General features: G+C 48.2%; 1 protein-coding gene across 1 annotated transcript in view; it reads right to left on the bottom strand.

The window, feature by feature from the left end:
• Window positions 1–12,058: 12,058 nt before the first annotated feature.
• SLC7A5 (solute carrier family 7 member 5) overlaps window positions 12,059–14,891 on the bottom strand; it is an 82,581-nt gene continuing 79,748 nt past the window's right edge. The window contains exon 10 of the mRNA XM_060253859.1: window positions 12,059–12,944. Coding sequence (XP_060109842.1) covers window positions 12,889–12,944 — 56 coding nt within the window. The 3' untranslated portion in view covers window positions 12,059–12,888. The remainder of the gene's footprint in view (window positions 12,945–14,891) is intronic.

The following is a 14,891-nucleotide window of genomic DNA, read 5'->3' on the forward strand; positions in this document are numbered from 1 at the left end:
AGAACTTCCTGACAGAGAAGTTCCTCAGTGGAACAGGCTTCCTCCTTGGGAGGTGGTGGGCTCTCCTTCCTTGGAGATTTTTCAACAGAGGCTAGATGGCCATCTGACAGCAATGTGAATCCTGTGAACTTAGGGGGAGGTGTTTGTGAACTTCCTGCATCATGCTGGGGGTTGGACGAGATGACCCTGGAGGTCCCTTCCAACTCTATGGTTCTATGCTTAGCTTCCAAGATCTGACAAGATCGGGCTTGCCTGGGCTATTCCAGTCAGAAGGACCCCTTCCCTCCACCTTGATGTGACAGCAGCCACTTCGGCATTAGCAAACAACAAGCAACCAGGCCTGGAACTAAATGAGACCATTACCGTGGAAGAACAAACTGGCCCCAGCATGTGGAAAAGAATTAAACCAAAGGGAGACCAGGCTGTGGTTTGCCTGTTTTTTGATTAAAGGACTGACAAACGCTTTGTAGGGGCAGGGTGGAGGGGCTGAGCATGTGAGTGCACCAATCCGTTCCTCTCACTCATTTCTCAACCCCCCCTTTAATATATGTGACATTCCAATCTTGGGCCAAGAACACTCTGTGACACAGAGACACCCAACGCTTCACTTTGCAAATCAAAGAGAATTTTCGAGGCTGGGCTTGGTGTTCAACACCCCTGTCCCCTCCTCCACACACTCTCACAGCAGAACCATACTTTGGAGGGGCTGTATCAGTAGGTTCAGCCGATCTTCTCAATCTTTCTTGATGCAGGGCAGCCAAGATGTCTACACACCATGTGATGTGTGTGAGAAACCACCACAGGTACAAGCTGCACATGGGGCCCACTGCTTTCCCATAGAGCCAGAAACCCTTGTGTGAAAAAGCCCTCTAGAATTTGTGTGCATAGGAACATAAGAGAAGCCATGTTAGATCAGGCCAACGGCCCATCCAGTCCAACATTGTGTCACACAGTGGCCAAATAACCCAGGGGCCATCTGGAGGTCTACCAGTGGGGCCAAGACACTAGAAGTCCTCACACTGTTGCCCCTCCCAAGCGCCAAGAACACAGAGCATCACTTGCCCCAGACAGAGAATTCCAACAACAGGCCGTGGCTAGGAGCCCCTGATGGAGTTCTGCTCCATATGTTGATCCAATCCCCTCTTGAAGCTGGCTATGCTTGTAGCTGCCACCACCTCCTGTGGCAGTGAATTCCACATGATAATCACTCTTTGGGTGAAGAAGCACTTCCTTTTATCAGTTTTAACATGACTGCTCAGCAATTTCATTGAGTGCCCACGAGTTCTTGTATTGTGAGAAAGGGAGAAAAGTACTTCTTTCTCTACCTTCTCCATCCCATGCATAAGCTTGTAAACCTCTACCATGTCACCCCTCAGTCCATGTTTCTCCAAGCTAAAGAGCCCCAAGTGTTTTAACCTTTCTTACAACCCTTGAATCATTCTAGTTGCCCTTTTCTGTACTTTTTCCAGTGCAAGGTGACACTATGTGGAAAAGAAGAGATTTTGCTACTGAGGGCCAGAAAGGATGCTCACCAGAAGATCTGGGATGCTTCCTCCAGAGCCTTCTATTTTATTGTCAAGCAGTGGCCTGTTATTCTATTTCGACGCCATTTCCCCAGTCAAAATGGCCTCCTCATGAGAGGTGCACTGGACGGGCGTGAGATGGGGAAATATCCATTTTGGCCAAGCGAACAAGGAATCATAGCTAGTCTTGACTCTCTGCATGTGGCTAAGGTGTTGTGTCCGGGGTTTTGTGCGCTCCTGCTCAGTGGAACTGGCAACTTGAGCTTGGGACTATACGGACAAGGGAGAACGAGAATCCTGTTCCTGCGCTTTCCTGACCTATCATGGGTTCCCTGGCTGGTTCAAACTGGCCTATGGCGCGCCAGTGCAGGAAACCGAGGTGTATATAGTTGACCCTTAGTCCTCAGTTCAGTTCATGCCTAATATGCCGTTATCACAATAAAGAGATGCCAAGAGCCTCGTGTATCAAACCCAGCGTTTAACATGTTAGACAGATTCATGGAGGATTTATTAGAGAGATTCGTGGAGGGCAGGTCTACCAGTAGTTACTAGCATAGTGGCTAAAAGGAACCTCCGTGTCCAGAGGCAGTCAGCCTTTGAATCCCAGTGCCAGGAGAAGGCCTCGGCCTCTCTGCCCTGTTGTTGGGTGTCCAGAGGAACTGGTTAACTACAGTGTAAGACAGGATGCTGGACTAGATAAGACTACTGATCTGATTCAGCAAGGCTCTTCTGATGTTCTGCCGAAGAAGAAAAAGATTTATACCCTGCCCTTCTCTCTGAATCAGTCTCAGAGCAGCTTACAATCTCCTTTATCCTCTTCCCCCACAACAGATATCCTGTGAGGTGGGTGGGGCTGAGAGAGCTCTCCCAGAAGCTGGCCTTTCAAGGACAACTCTTGCGAGAGCTATGGCTGACCCAAGGCCATTCCAGCAGCTGCAAGTGGAGGAGTGGGGAATTAAACTTGGCTCCCAGATAAGAGTCCGTGCATTTAATCACTGCTCCATACTGGCTCTTCTTTTGTTCTTAATGCTTTCAAAGCCCCTTTTATTGTGTTCACCATGTTTAAGTGTACTCCTAAGCAAGGAATGCATAAAGGCAGCGTGAAGCTGGGCATCCAATTTGTCACCTGCTCTTTTTTACTAGGAAGGCAGATTGGGGAGGGATGGTGGCTCAGTGGTAGACCATTTGCTTGGTAAGCAGAAAGTCCCAGGTTCAGTCCCCGGCATCTCCAACTAAAAAGGGTCCAGGCAAGTAAGCATGAAAAACCTCAGCTGGAGACCCTGGAGAAAGAGCCGCTGCCAGTCTGAGTAGACAAGACTGACTTTGATGGACTGAGGGTCTGATTCAGTAGAAGGCAGCTTCATATGTTCAAGGCAGATTAGTTCAGAAGCACCAAGAGGCAAGAACTGGAAACTTAGAAGCGAAAGATTGCTTTGGAAAAAGAAACAAGCAAACAAAAACAGGGTTTAAAATGAAAAAGTCTGTGAGCCAAGAGAACCAGCAACAGCAGAGTTGTAATTCAGAATATTTCACTTAAAATAAAATCAGGAACATTCAAAATGCAACAGAACTGGTTAACCACAAGCAATGGAAAAGAAGGGGGAGAGGAGGAAAGAGTCCAAGGGAAAAACGGTTAAGGAACAACAACAGAAAAGTACATTGTATTATACATCATTTTACGCAGCGGCATTGACCGAGTTCCCTACGAAAGAAAACTCATGACAGAAACCAAGAAGCAAAATCACAGATCTTGACTTGACTAAAAAATGAAAACGACGCAATAAAAACCGAGCTTTCTGTACTGAAACGCTAAGGGTTTTAGCCGTTTAAACATCTAACCACAACTGTTAAATTAATAAAATATCTATTTTTTTTACAAGTATAACAAAAACCATTTAAACTCTTCTTATGTTAATTAAAAAAAAAAACTATGTTAAACAAAACAATAGGATTTCTAAGGAGCCAAACTGTTCTCCCTAGGCATAAAAGTATTGGTTTAGGGAGCCCGGAAACAACGTCCACCCAATGGCTTTTCATTCCCATTTTGAGAGTTCAAGATGGTACCCCCATCTTCCCCACTGCTGACCTCTGGACAGAAAAGGAAGGGATCGCCTCTTCCATACTGAGGGACCCTGCTGAGACGATGTTTCCTAAGAACCTTTGGAGATGCTCCAGGGGCTGGTTCTATGGGTGGAGCCCCGTCCCTATCTAGGCAATGTGGAGCGCCGTGCTCAGCGAACACAAAACAGGGATCCCCCACTGTAACGGCGAAACAACCAAAACTCGTAAAATGCAGCATCTGATATGCAACGAGGAATGTGGGTATTCCCCAAGGGCTGCCACAAGGTTCTATCAGCCGAGGAAAAAGGAAAGGTCCCCTGTGCAAGCACCAGTCGTTTCCGACTCTGGGGTGACGTTGCTTTCACAACGTTTTCACGGCAGATTTTTTACGGGCTGGTTTGCCATTGCCTTCCCCAGTCATCTACCCTTTCCCCCCAGCGAGCTGGGGACTCATTTGACCGACCTCGGAAGGATGGAAGGCTGAGTCAACCTCGAGCCGGCTACCTGAAAACCCAGCTTCCGCCGGGGATCGAACTCAGGTCGTGAGCAGAGCTTAGGACTGCAGTACTGCAGCTTTACCACTCTGCGCCTAAGGAGACGTTAAATTCCCCCTCAGCGCTCCTTGGGTCAAAATCACAATCTCAAGATCTAAAAGTATTTCCCACCCCCCCCAAAAAAAATTGCAACTCCCCCGCCCCCATTCCAGAATGAGTATGCATGAGAGTCATTTTCTGAGATTTGCAGAAGATGACTAGGCTAATACATTCCAAAGAAATATATATAACATTCCATAGATATATATAATTTTTGTTCCTAGGCACAGGAGTAATTTGGTGGGCACTCTCGTCTTTGAAACCAAAAGCACACGGGTCTTTAAGCATCCGAGCATCTCAGAACAGCCGCAAGATGAATTTTGTCCCAAAGGGAATTAAATTAACATAGATTAAAGCTGCCAAACTTTAAATCTTTAAAAATATTCTTCTTCCTCTTGGAAAGCGCTTAAATTAACGCTAATACAGCTGAAGACGGTATCCTCGCGAGACATGTCAGTCACAGAGGGACTAGAAAATTGAACAGGAAGCGTGGCTTTTGCAGCACACATAAAACAAGTCTCTCTTTTCCACAGAACTGATTCATTTTGTCAACTTCCTCCACCCCTACCCACCATCCAAGCTCTTTAATGACTGCCTTATATGTAACGGGTCTGGCCACTCATGTATTTGTTTAAATAAATGGAACTTATGCAGGATCAAACCCATATTCCCAAATAGTGTGGCCCTCAGGCAATGGCAAACCTCCCCATAAAAAGTCTGCTGTGAAAACGTTGTGAAAGCAACATCACCCCAAAGTCAGAAACGACTGGTGCTTGCACAGGGGAACTTTCCTTTTCCAGGCATTTTGGTTCCCAGGACAGAAAAGTCTTAACATGGGATGCGGTCCAACATAAAGGTAACTTTCTAGAAACTTGCAAGAGTCCAGCAGCATCTTCAAGTCTAACGAAAATTTGTGGTAGGGTATGAGCTTTCGTGAGTCACAGCTCACCTTTTCAGAGCAGAGAAGGAGGAGGAGAAATTGGATTTATATCCCATGCTATACTCTGAATCTCAGAGTGGCTCACATAAGAACATAAGAGAAGCCATGTTAGATCAGGCCAATGGCCCATCCATTCCAACATTCTGTGTCACACAGCGGCCAAATACACACACACACACACACACACACACAGAGTGGCTAATAGCCACTGATGGACCACAATCTCCTTTACCTCCCCCACCCCCTGCAACAGATTCCCTGTGAGGTGGGCAGGGCTGAGAGAGCTCTCCCAGAAGCTGCCTTTCAAGCACAACTCCTGCGATAGCTATGGCTGACCCAAGGCCATTCCAGCAACTGCAAGTGAAGGAGTGGGGAATCAAACCCGGATCTCCCAGATAAGAGTCCGCACACTTAACCACTACACCAAACTGGCTCTTTCAACCACCCTTTCAAGGACAACCTCTGCCAGAGCTCTGGCTGACCCAAGGCCATTCCAGCAGCTGCAAGCGGAGGAGTGGGGAATCAAACCCGGTTCTCCCAGAGAAGAAGCTGAGCACTTAACCACTACACCAAACTGGCTCTCAAGAAAGCTCCTCCCCGTCACAAATTTTGTCAGTCTTTCAGGTGCTCCTGGACTCTTGCTCTTTTGTAACTGCTACAAAAAGACCAACATGGCCGCCCATCTTGATCTGTCTCAGAAACTTCCACGAGAGGTTCCTGGCCCACTGTGTCCTATGGGGCGGATCCTCTCACTTTCCACTCCGCCAGCCTTGACAACCTCTACACCCAAAGCGAGGGAACACATCTTAACAGCTGTTGTACAGTAGATAATTTTACACAGGTCTCCAAAACGCAAGACAAGATCGCTGTCTCGGCCTGGAGGGGATCCTGTTAAGGGTTACCAAACCAACAGACCAGAAAGACTTTTAAGACGTCTGTTCCAGCTGAGGGAATTAAGAGCTTCCTCTCTTTGGTGCCTTCTTTAATAAAACTTAAAAAGAACCCAAAAGAGAAGTTATTCTCTTTCCCCCCCCTCTCAATTCAGTTTAATTAAGACGTTTTTGTGGCTAATTAGCCTTCATGTTCTGATGTGGTTGGGGGAGTGGAAGAAAGGAAGATAAGTTATGCAAGACTTCTTATGGAAGAGTATTACCAAACAAAGGTTAACAATATTCCACTGTAGCCGAAAAACAGATGTAGAAGGGTCCAAAAAAGAAAGAGACACCGCTTGAAATAACCACGGCGCTCTACAAAAGGGGACTTTCACAAACTAAATGGGCAAGGTATTCCAAAATGCTAGGACAAATTCAGACCCTGTTATTTGCTTCTAAAAGAACGCATCCTGGAAGTTCTCTGTTTCCAACAACTCACCTTAACCTTCCCTGACTCAGGCTCTTTCAGTAGCTGTGTTCCTCCCCACTTTAAGTGGCATGCAATATCACTGGCTCCTCTTCTCGCAGCTTTTTACAACGTGCATAAAGCAAAATCCAGAAAACCACATGGGGTTTCCGTTCCTATTCACCCATTCTCCCGTCCAATCACAACAAAGGGCCCTTTCTTGCTTACATAAAGGCAAAGAGGACCTATTAAGGAAATGTGTGTTGCTTTTACAGATGAATATGACGAGATTTGGGTGGATACCCGTATTGCTTCGAAGCAGCAGGACGAAGTTCGAATCCGGTGGCTTAAAGAATCTTAAAGGCGCCACTGGACTGGAGTTTTGGAGATGGCCAGCTGAAGCTTCCTCGTATCAAGCTGGATGGTTCGGAATGGTGAAAACACACAAGGACTTCCAGGGAGACCCAAAAGGAAGCTTTCAGGCAACAAAACGGTGGATGTCAGTTAAGTGCAAAGCCACGCACATCGGGGCAAAAAAGAAATAATAAAACCACTTAATTTTATGCACAGATCTATTGATCCTGAACTGGGGGTGACAAATCAGGATTTTAAAAAGACCTTGGAGTGTAGTGGGCATTTTGCTGAAAATTCTGGACTTGGTACCAATTTTTAAAGAGTGAATTCCACGTGGGAGATCATCAGGGAAAGGCACAGAGAACAGCTAGTATAATAAGTCCCTGTTGAAAGTCCCCACCGCCCCGTGGATTCTGCCTGGCTCCTGCCAGAAACAGGGCGAGGCCTAGACTAATCCTGGCATGGCTCTTGGCGTCAGAGGACAGGTAGCATCTCTCTAGCACACAGGGATGATACCCCACTGCCCATGCCAGCAGATCTTTTATTAGGATATGCCCGAGACCAAAGTGGGACCTCCTGAAACCAAAGGCAAATTCCCCCTCCCCACAACTAAGCTGTGGCTTCCTCACCAGGAGGCAAAGAACCACTGTCTGCTACAGGGAGAGACAGTCTGGTGTAGTGGTTAAATGCGTAGACTTTTATCTGGGAGAACCGGGTTTGATTCCCCCCTCCTCCACTTGCAGCTGCTGGAATGGCCTTGGGTCAGCCATAGCTCTCTTATCTGGGAGAACCGGGTTTGATTCCCCACTCCTCCACTTGCAGCTGCTGGAATGGTCTTGGGTCAGCCAGAGCTCTCTTATCTGGGAGAACTGGGTTTGATTCCCCCCTCCTCCACTTGCAGCTGCTGGAATGGCCTTGGGTCAGCCAGAGCTCTCTTATCTGGGAGAACTGGGTTTGATTCCCCCCTCCTCCGCTTGCAGCTGCTGGAATGGCCTTGGGTCAGCCATAGCTCTCTTATCTGGGAGAACTGAGTTTGATTCCCCACTCCTCCACTTGCACCTGCTAGCATGGCCTTGGGTCAGCCATCGCTCTGGCAGAGGTTGTCCGTGAAATGGCAGCTTCTGTGAGAGCCCTTTCCAGCCCCACCCACCTCACAGGGTGTCTGTTGTGGGGGAGGAAGGTAAAGGAGATGGTGAGCCGCTCTGAGACTCTGTCCTCGAAAGGCCAGCTTCTGGGAGAGCTCTCTCTCTGCCCCATCCACCTCACAGGGTGTCTGCTGTGGGGGAGGAAGGGAAAGGAGATTGTGAGCCGCTCTGAGACTCTTCGAAGCGGAGGGTGGGATATAAATCCAATATCTTCTTCTACACTGCTGACCTGGGAGCCCCGTAACATGTCAAGTGCACATTCAGACCCATAGTATTAGAGGAGGTGTTACTGCAGGCACCTGGAAGACAACACCCACTGTCTTTGCTTATACTTGCAGATCCTAGTCCAAATAAGACCCAGGACTCTCTGCTTCATATGTGAATGCTTGCCCCCCCCCCCCCCAATACCCATGTCCAACTCGGCCCCAACGTTTTAATAACTGGCTTTATAAGCATGCCCGTGTGAAAAGGGTCAAAGTGGCACCTTCTCCCAGAATCTAAATCGACCATTTCAGCAAAGAAGGGAAGGGAAAGCACAGCTCGGGTGCCTCTTTGCACCAGCCGGGTTTCCTACCCCCTTTGATTGGGTGCTAAGCAATTTTCGAGACAGGGCTCTATATTCTGCCTCGGCCTCAGAAACTAGTCTAATTGCTCCAGTACTGATGTGGGAGGCCCAACAGGTTGCAATTACGAGAAGCGCCACGAAGATGTGAAATCTGCCACAGAGGTGACAAGCTCTCTGCCCGTCAGAAATATGCCAAGTTGGCAGCTATCTGTTTCCTCAAAACTGAAAAACAGCAAAACCACCAGAAGTCGTTTTGCAATATGGAATGCAGATGGAATATCTGCTACAAGGCCACCCCCACAGATGTATTAACCAAGTCAGCATGGAGAAGTGCACCCCATAATAATCCTATTTGCACACACACATTCGAATCTGCCCTTCTTACCACCAGAATGGCCAACAAGTGAGTCTATGAGCTGCCTTCTCTGTTCTGCTAATTTAGCACAAGTCATTGAACTGCTTTGAGAAGAACACTTTAAACAGTATTTTCAACACTGCGGGAGAGTCTTTTACAAGAAAAAAGTTCCCAGAATCTATGACAAAGACTAAGGTTTAACCAAGGTCCCCAGGTGTCCTGCCGCAACACACAACAGGATAGCCTTAAAACACTAGGAAGGAAGTGCCACTGACCATTCCAAAGAACCTAATCCCGGTGGGCCTCAAATTAGCCTCACCTTTCTTCCCGGAGGAACAAAGTAATCATGACGCTGTCCAAAGCAAGAGAAACAGCTCATCCATCTGGACCTTTGCGTCTGCGCACTGCTTCATTTAAACTGGATTGTCCCCCACCCCTGACCAAAGCAGGTACATGCTTCTAACATCGGTGGCACAGCCCCAAGGGGGAGTTTCTCAGGCACAAGAAGTTCACCTGGGTGATGGCAGATGAGTCCGCTGCAAAGAAGACGACGACTTCAGATTTATACCCTGCCTTTCTCTCTGAATCAGAGACTCAGAGCAGCTTACTATCTCCTTTATCTTCCTCCTCCACAAGACCCCCCCGTGAGGTGGGTGGGGCTGAGAGAGCTCGCACAGCAGCTGCCCTTTCAAGGACAACTCCTACGAGAGCTATGGCTGACCCACAGCAGCTGCCCTTTCAAGGACAACTCCTACCAGAGCTCTGGCTGACCCAAGGCCATTCCAGCAGCTGCAAGTGGGGGAGTGGGGGATCAAACCCGGTTCTCCCAGAAAAGAGTCTGCACACTTAACTACTACACCAAACTGCCTCTCAAACTCAAAACAAGAACATAGAGATAGCTTGGATGGTCCACAAAGATGAAAATGGAAAGACCAGCGACAACCAAGAGGTCTTTCCTTAACGGAACGGGCTGGATCGGCAGTCCCTGCTTTTATTTCCTAGAAAAGGCAAGGCTGTTTTCCATCTTGATCTACAGGAGGAGTTGGCTCTCTCCCTAATTTGAGAACATGCAGAAGGGCTCTCCAAGCTCAGTCTTGCTTTGGCCTTTTCCCTCACCGCTGCAACATCTCAGGTTGTTTTGCAACACTCCTTGCCCCCAAATGACAGATGCATGAGCTGCCATAGGATACGGGACTGATCTCCTACTGCATGTTTTGAAAAGGAGATATGGTATTGTTCATGAAGCTTTAACCGATGGCAACAGAAAGGCTTATTTTAAACAGGCACTCTCAACGGCTGAAGGCTAGCCGCATCGATAAAACATGCCAAACGCCTGATCTAAAACCAACGATTCTCCCCGTACGCACCCAAAATACCAGCACCAGCAGTGCAAAAGGGACTGATGTGTTGATTTCTGTTTTGGACATCTGGGCTTATGAAAAGAAAAGAGAAAAGCTGCTTTAAAAGGCTGAGATATTATCCCTGTTCATTAACGATAACAAGCTGTTAATATGACAGCGGAATAATACATTCTTCCTTACAAAATAATCAAGGGTTTCCAGGATACTGGAATGACTGGATTTGTTGAGGGCTCGACCGGTTCAGCGAAGACAGCGACACGGTCTCTCAACAAACATTCCCGTGGGCCAACTTGTTGGCTTACATTCACTTCTAGGAAAGGGCAAAACTTTCTCAACAACTCAAGGCACGTCTACCGTTAACATTTCCCCAACCCCTATGGCTCTCGACGAAGATATCCTGGGACCTGTAGTTCTGTGAAGGGGCTGGGGAGACGGACCCTTCTGAGCACCCTCACAGAACTACAACTCCCAGGGTGCTTTGCGGCAGGGAAGCCATGGCGCTCACATTGGGTTGCCAGCTTTGCAGGGCCAAAGTGATCGAAGGAACCAAGGTTCCTTTAGGATGACTCTGGTCGGCCGGGCTGTGGGCACACAGAAGTGAAACGCAACTGTTTCTGAAGGGGAAGAATTACGGCCTATAGAGGCTGCTCCAAGAAACCACGTTTCTCTCCTCCCAACGAAAGCACGGCTTACCCTCCCGACACCTACTACAAACCCAGGTGAGCTACGGATACTCAGAAGAGAAAAACACAACAGGGCTGCTTCCATGTCTCGAAAACACCTGTTAAGTCAGCCCCAAGGACCAAGTTCTGACGGAACTTTGTGGGTTAATGAGCTTGGGACATACTATGCTCCGGATGGCAGAACCGCCGAGCGGAAGGTCAATTCCAATACTGACGGGTGTGTGGTGAGCGGTGTTCCCTCTCAGCTGAGTAAGCGTGAGCTCGCTCACAGATTTTTAGCCTCCAGCTCACACATTTTTGTCTTAGCTCAGGAAGGATGACCCCCAGAGCACACTCATTTATACAGCAGCTCACAACTTAAAACGCCGGTGGCTCACGAAGTAGTATTTTTGCTCACAAGACTGCAGCTTAGAGGGGACACGGGCGGTGAGACGGCGTTGAAGAACAAAATGAGAGGTCCAAGCATTTCCTCTTCCCCAGGACAATGGAGCAAAAATATTACAATCCTGGTGTACGCAAACCGCAGTTCCTAGGAAGTGCAGATTTCTCCCCCATTCTAACTTACGTGGTCCCAAGTCTGGTGGCAACAAGAAGTAAAGCAAGACGGCAGTTACTAAGAAGAGCAAAAAGAAAAACTACCGTAAGCAATTGCATCGTAACATTCCAAGCCTTTTCTTCTTGCTTATAAGAACCCGCAGTGAGCCTGTGGGAAGGTAAGCATCATGCTCTGTGCATGCTCGAGGCGATGCAGGTACACATTGCTGCCACCGGAAGCAGCCCCCCACCCCTTTGACTTGCCACACATTTTCACTTCCCCCTACCCCAGAGCCTTCTGGGTTGACCAGCGTACAGAAACTTCGTCCCCCACCCACGCCCCAAACCTCCACACCAAGCTTACTGATTGCGTTTAAATTATTTGCAGTTATTTAAAATTTTGCATTCTTCATAGGGAGAAAACGAACAGAGCGCAGGTCGGATTTCTCTTCCGGTCACCAGAGCAAGGCAGCCCGCCGGCACGCAGATCTCAACGGCAGCCACGTCCTTGTGCGTTTGGAGCAAGTCAGGAGGAACACGAGCTTTTTCTGCCGGCGTGCCCGACGTCGACCGGAACCGCTCTAAACAATCGTTAACGTTGCGGACGACATACAAAACATTTATTGCAAGTTGATAACAAAGCGGAACTACATGGGAGTCTCAAAGGGGGGGGGGGAGTTTTTTTTAAAAAAAGAAATCTCTAAAAAAAAAATAACAATAACAACACAAATAAAGAAGTTCGTGTTGGAGTAGCCAAGTCCGTCTGGACTGGAACGATATATCTGCGCTGGTCCGCAAGGCAAGGTCCCATTTTATTGTATTCTGCGAGTCCCCGTCTGTTCGTGTTCAGGAGCGTAACGCTTAAGAAAAACCGTTTTTTTCCCCTGGCATACTCTGCTTCAGCAGGTAAATCAGTAGCCCAGGATATTTCTCTTTTGGCAGATCTGGAGGGGCGTGTGGAATGCTGGAACCTCGTTTTCCTTGGATGGAGAAAATTTAAACTGCTAACAAAAAAGACGAATGACGACGACGAAGAAAAGCCCAATCAAGAACTGACCTAAATGAGCGTAGCCACTCATGTAAACGTTAACAGAACGGATTCTTGTTGGGCCCTCCGGCTCTATGACCGATTGAGACCTCGCGGAGGTTTCCGGCAGACGCTTCTCTTCACGCGAGATTCAAGTTTGTACCCCGAAACTTCTTCTTCTCTGCATTGGTCAGCTGCCTGGAGTGATGTGGATAAGAAGCAAGGGACGGGAGTGGGGTTCGGGGCGCGAGGGCTGTGGAGTTCCAGGGGCTGGTTCCCTCGGAGGCCCCCGACTTGGATTTTTTTTCTTTTTTCTTTTTTGACAAGGAGTCGGAAATACTCGCGTTTTCAAAACTAAAAGGTTGTGCGCTGGCTTCAAACCGTACGCGCAGACGCTTCTCCGGTTCTTTTAAGACTCTTGGGGGACCACTTCCATCAGTTTCTGGCAGAGAACTGTCGTGGAGTCTGGCAAAGGAAAAAAAGGGAGAGAAGGAAATGGGAAGCTTTTTGAGAACTGTGAAGCTCTTTATGCCGCAAAAACACTTCATGGTGTGAAGCTCTTTTGATCTGCAAAGTTTGTTGGTTCCTCTCAAAGCCCCCTGCCCCTCCCATCATCTACATCAGTGATCCCCAATATTTTTTGTAGCAGGGACCGGTTTTGTGGAAGACAGTTTTTCCACAGACCGGGGGGAGCAGAGGGGGGCAGGGATGGTTTTGGGATGATACCATTGTGCACTTTATTTCTATTAGTTTGGTGTGGTGGTTAAATGTGTGGACTCTTATCTGGGTTTGAATCCCCACTCCTCCACTTGCAGCTGCTGGAATGTCCTTGGGTCAGCCATAGCTCTCGCACAGCTGTCCGTGAAAGGGCAGCTTCTGGGGAGAGCTCTCTCAGCCCTATCCACCTCACGAGGTGTCTGTTGTGGGAGAGGAAGGTAAAAGAGATTGTGAGCTGCTCTGAGACTCTGAAATTCAAAGTGGAGGGCGGGATATAAATCCAATGTCGTCTTTATTTATTTATTGATTCGATTTGATTTATATCCCGTCCTCCCCGCCGAAGCAGGCTCAGGGCGGCTCACGACATAAAATCCCACAAACAATTAAATTAATGAGTATTAAAATTACACATTCAGTAATAAAAACAGCTATACAATGATTAAAACAGTCAAAACAACAGAAAAACAGAGTTGGTGCTATTCTGGTGGCGACGGCCTTCTTCCACTTCCGGTGCCAAGTCAATTGAATGTCAGCCAAAAGAGGACAGTCTTGCAGGCCCTGCGGAACTGCACAAGGTTCCGCAAGGGTCTCACTTCATCTGGCAGTTGGTTCCGCCAGCAGGGGGTCTTCTTCTTATAATTACATTGAAATAATGAAATAATTATACAATTCATGGCCCAGTTGCTAACAGGCCACGGACCAGGACCGGTCCATGGCCCGGGGGTTGGGCATCCCTGATCTACATTCATGCATAAAGAAGGGCTGGAGAGGACAAAATAGGCACACACACCCCGCCCCCACATTGAACGGCACAGTTTCAGATGCCTCTGCCATCTGAGGCTAAATGGGACGGCAACCCAAGAAAGGACTTCCAAAAACTCTATAAGACCCTCCCCGCAGGGAGAATCATCGGTTTCCTTCTATTGGTATCTTCCACCAGCAGGCAAAGACTTTTTCGTTTTGTTTGGTATATCCCCCCCCCCCGCCCCGCCCAAAAATAACAGTTCCTGGCTGTCGTTCCTGGCTCTGGTTGTTCCTTGCTGGGATGTCATTGAATTGTTTCGTAGGTTTAAATTATTTGCAATTGTTCAAATGTTTTCATTTTTGCCGCCTTGGGAACCCTGACCAGCTGGAAAGGCGGCGTTACAGTATTGCAAACCAATAACATAAAACGGCACTGTGGATTTATCCCTGGTTAGTTTGTTTGCTTGGGGGGGGGGTGCCTCTCGTTAATCAGGTTTTTCAGGAGTGTGTTGTTTCAGGTATTTGCAGCCCTCATTCTAGAAGCTGCCTGACGCTCAACCAGACCCCTGGTTCATCAAGGTCAGTTCTGTCTACCCAGACTGGTAGTAGCTCTCCACAGTCTCTGCCATGATCCTGGGCCTAGTGTGGCCTGCAGGCCCCAGAGAAGCCTGCTTAGGAGTTACTGGGGAAACCCTACATTTCCCAGGATCCCTTCTGTCCCTCTGATTGGGTGGCAAGGTTTTGGAGGGGCGCTAGCCCAGAGAGGGGTGGGACCTGGGAGGAGAGCATAAAAGGGCCAAGCCCAGACAGGGTGTGTTCTTTCCTGGAGAGGCTGCAGGCAGGGAGGTTCTCTGTCTAGAGAGGTTGCAGGCAGAGAAGGAGGGCTCTCTGAAACAGATCCCTTACCCAAGCGGGGGAGTGTTGGTTAACAGAGTAGGGACTGTATAGTTC

This window comes from Heteronotia binoei, chromosome 14 (genome assembly GCF_032191835.1).
Source record: "Heteronotia binoei isolate CCM8104 ecotype False Entrance Well chromosome 14, APGP_CSIRO_Hbin_v1, whole genome shotgun sequence".
NCBI classification, from domain to species: domain Eukaryota; kingdom Metazoa; phylum Chordata; class Lepidosauria; order Squamata; family Gekkonidae; genus Heteronotia; species Heteronotia binoei.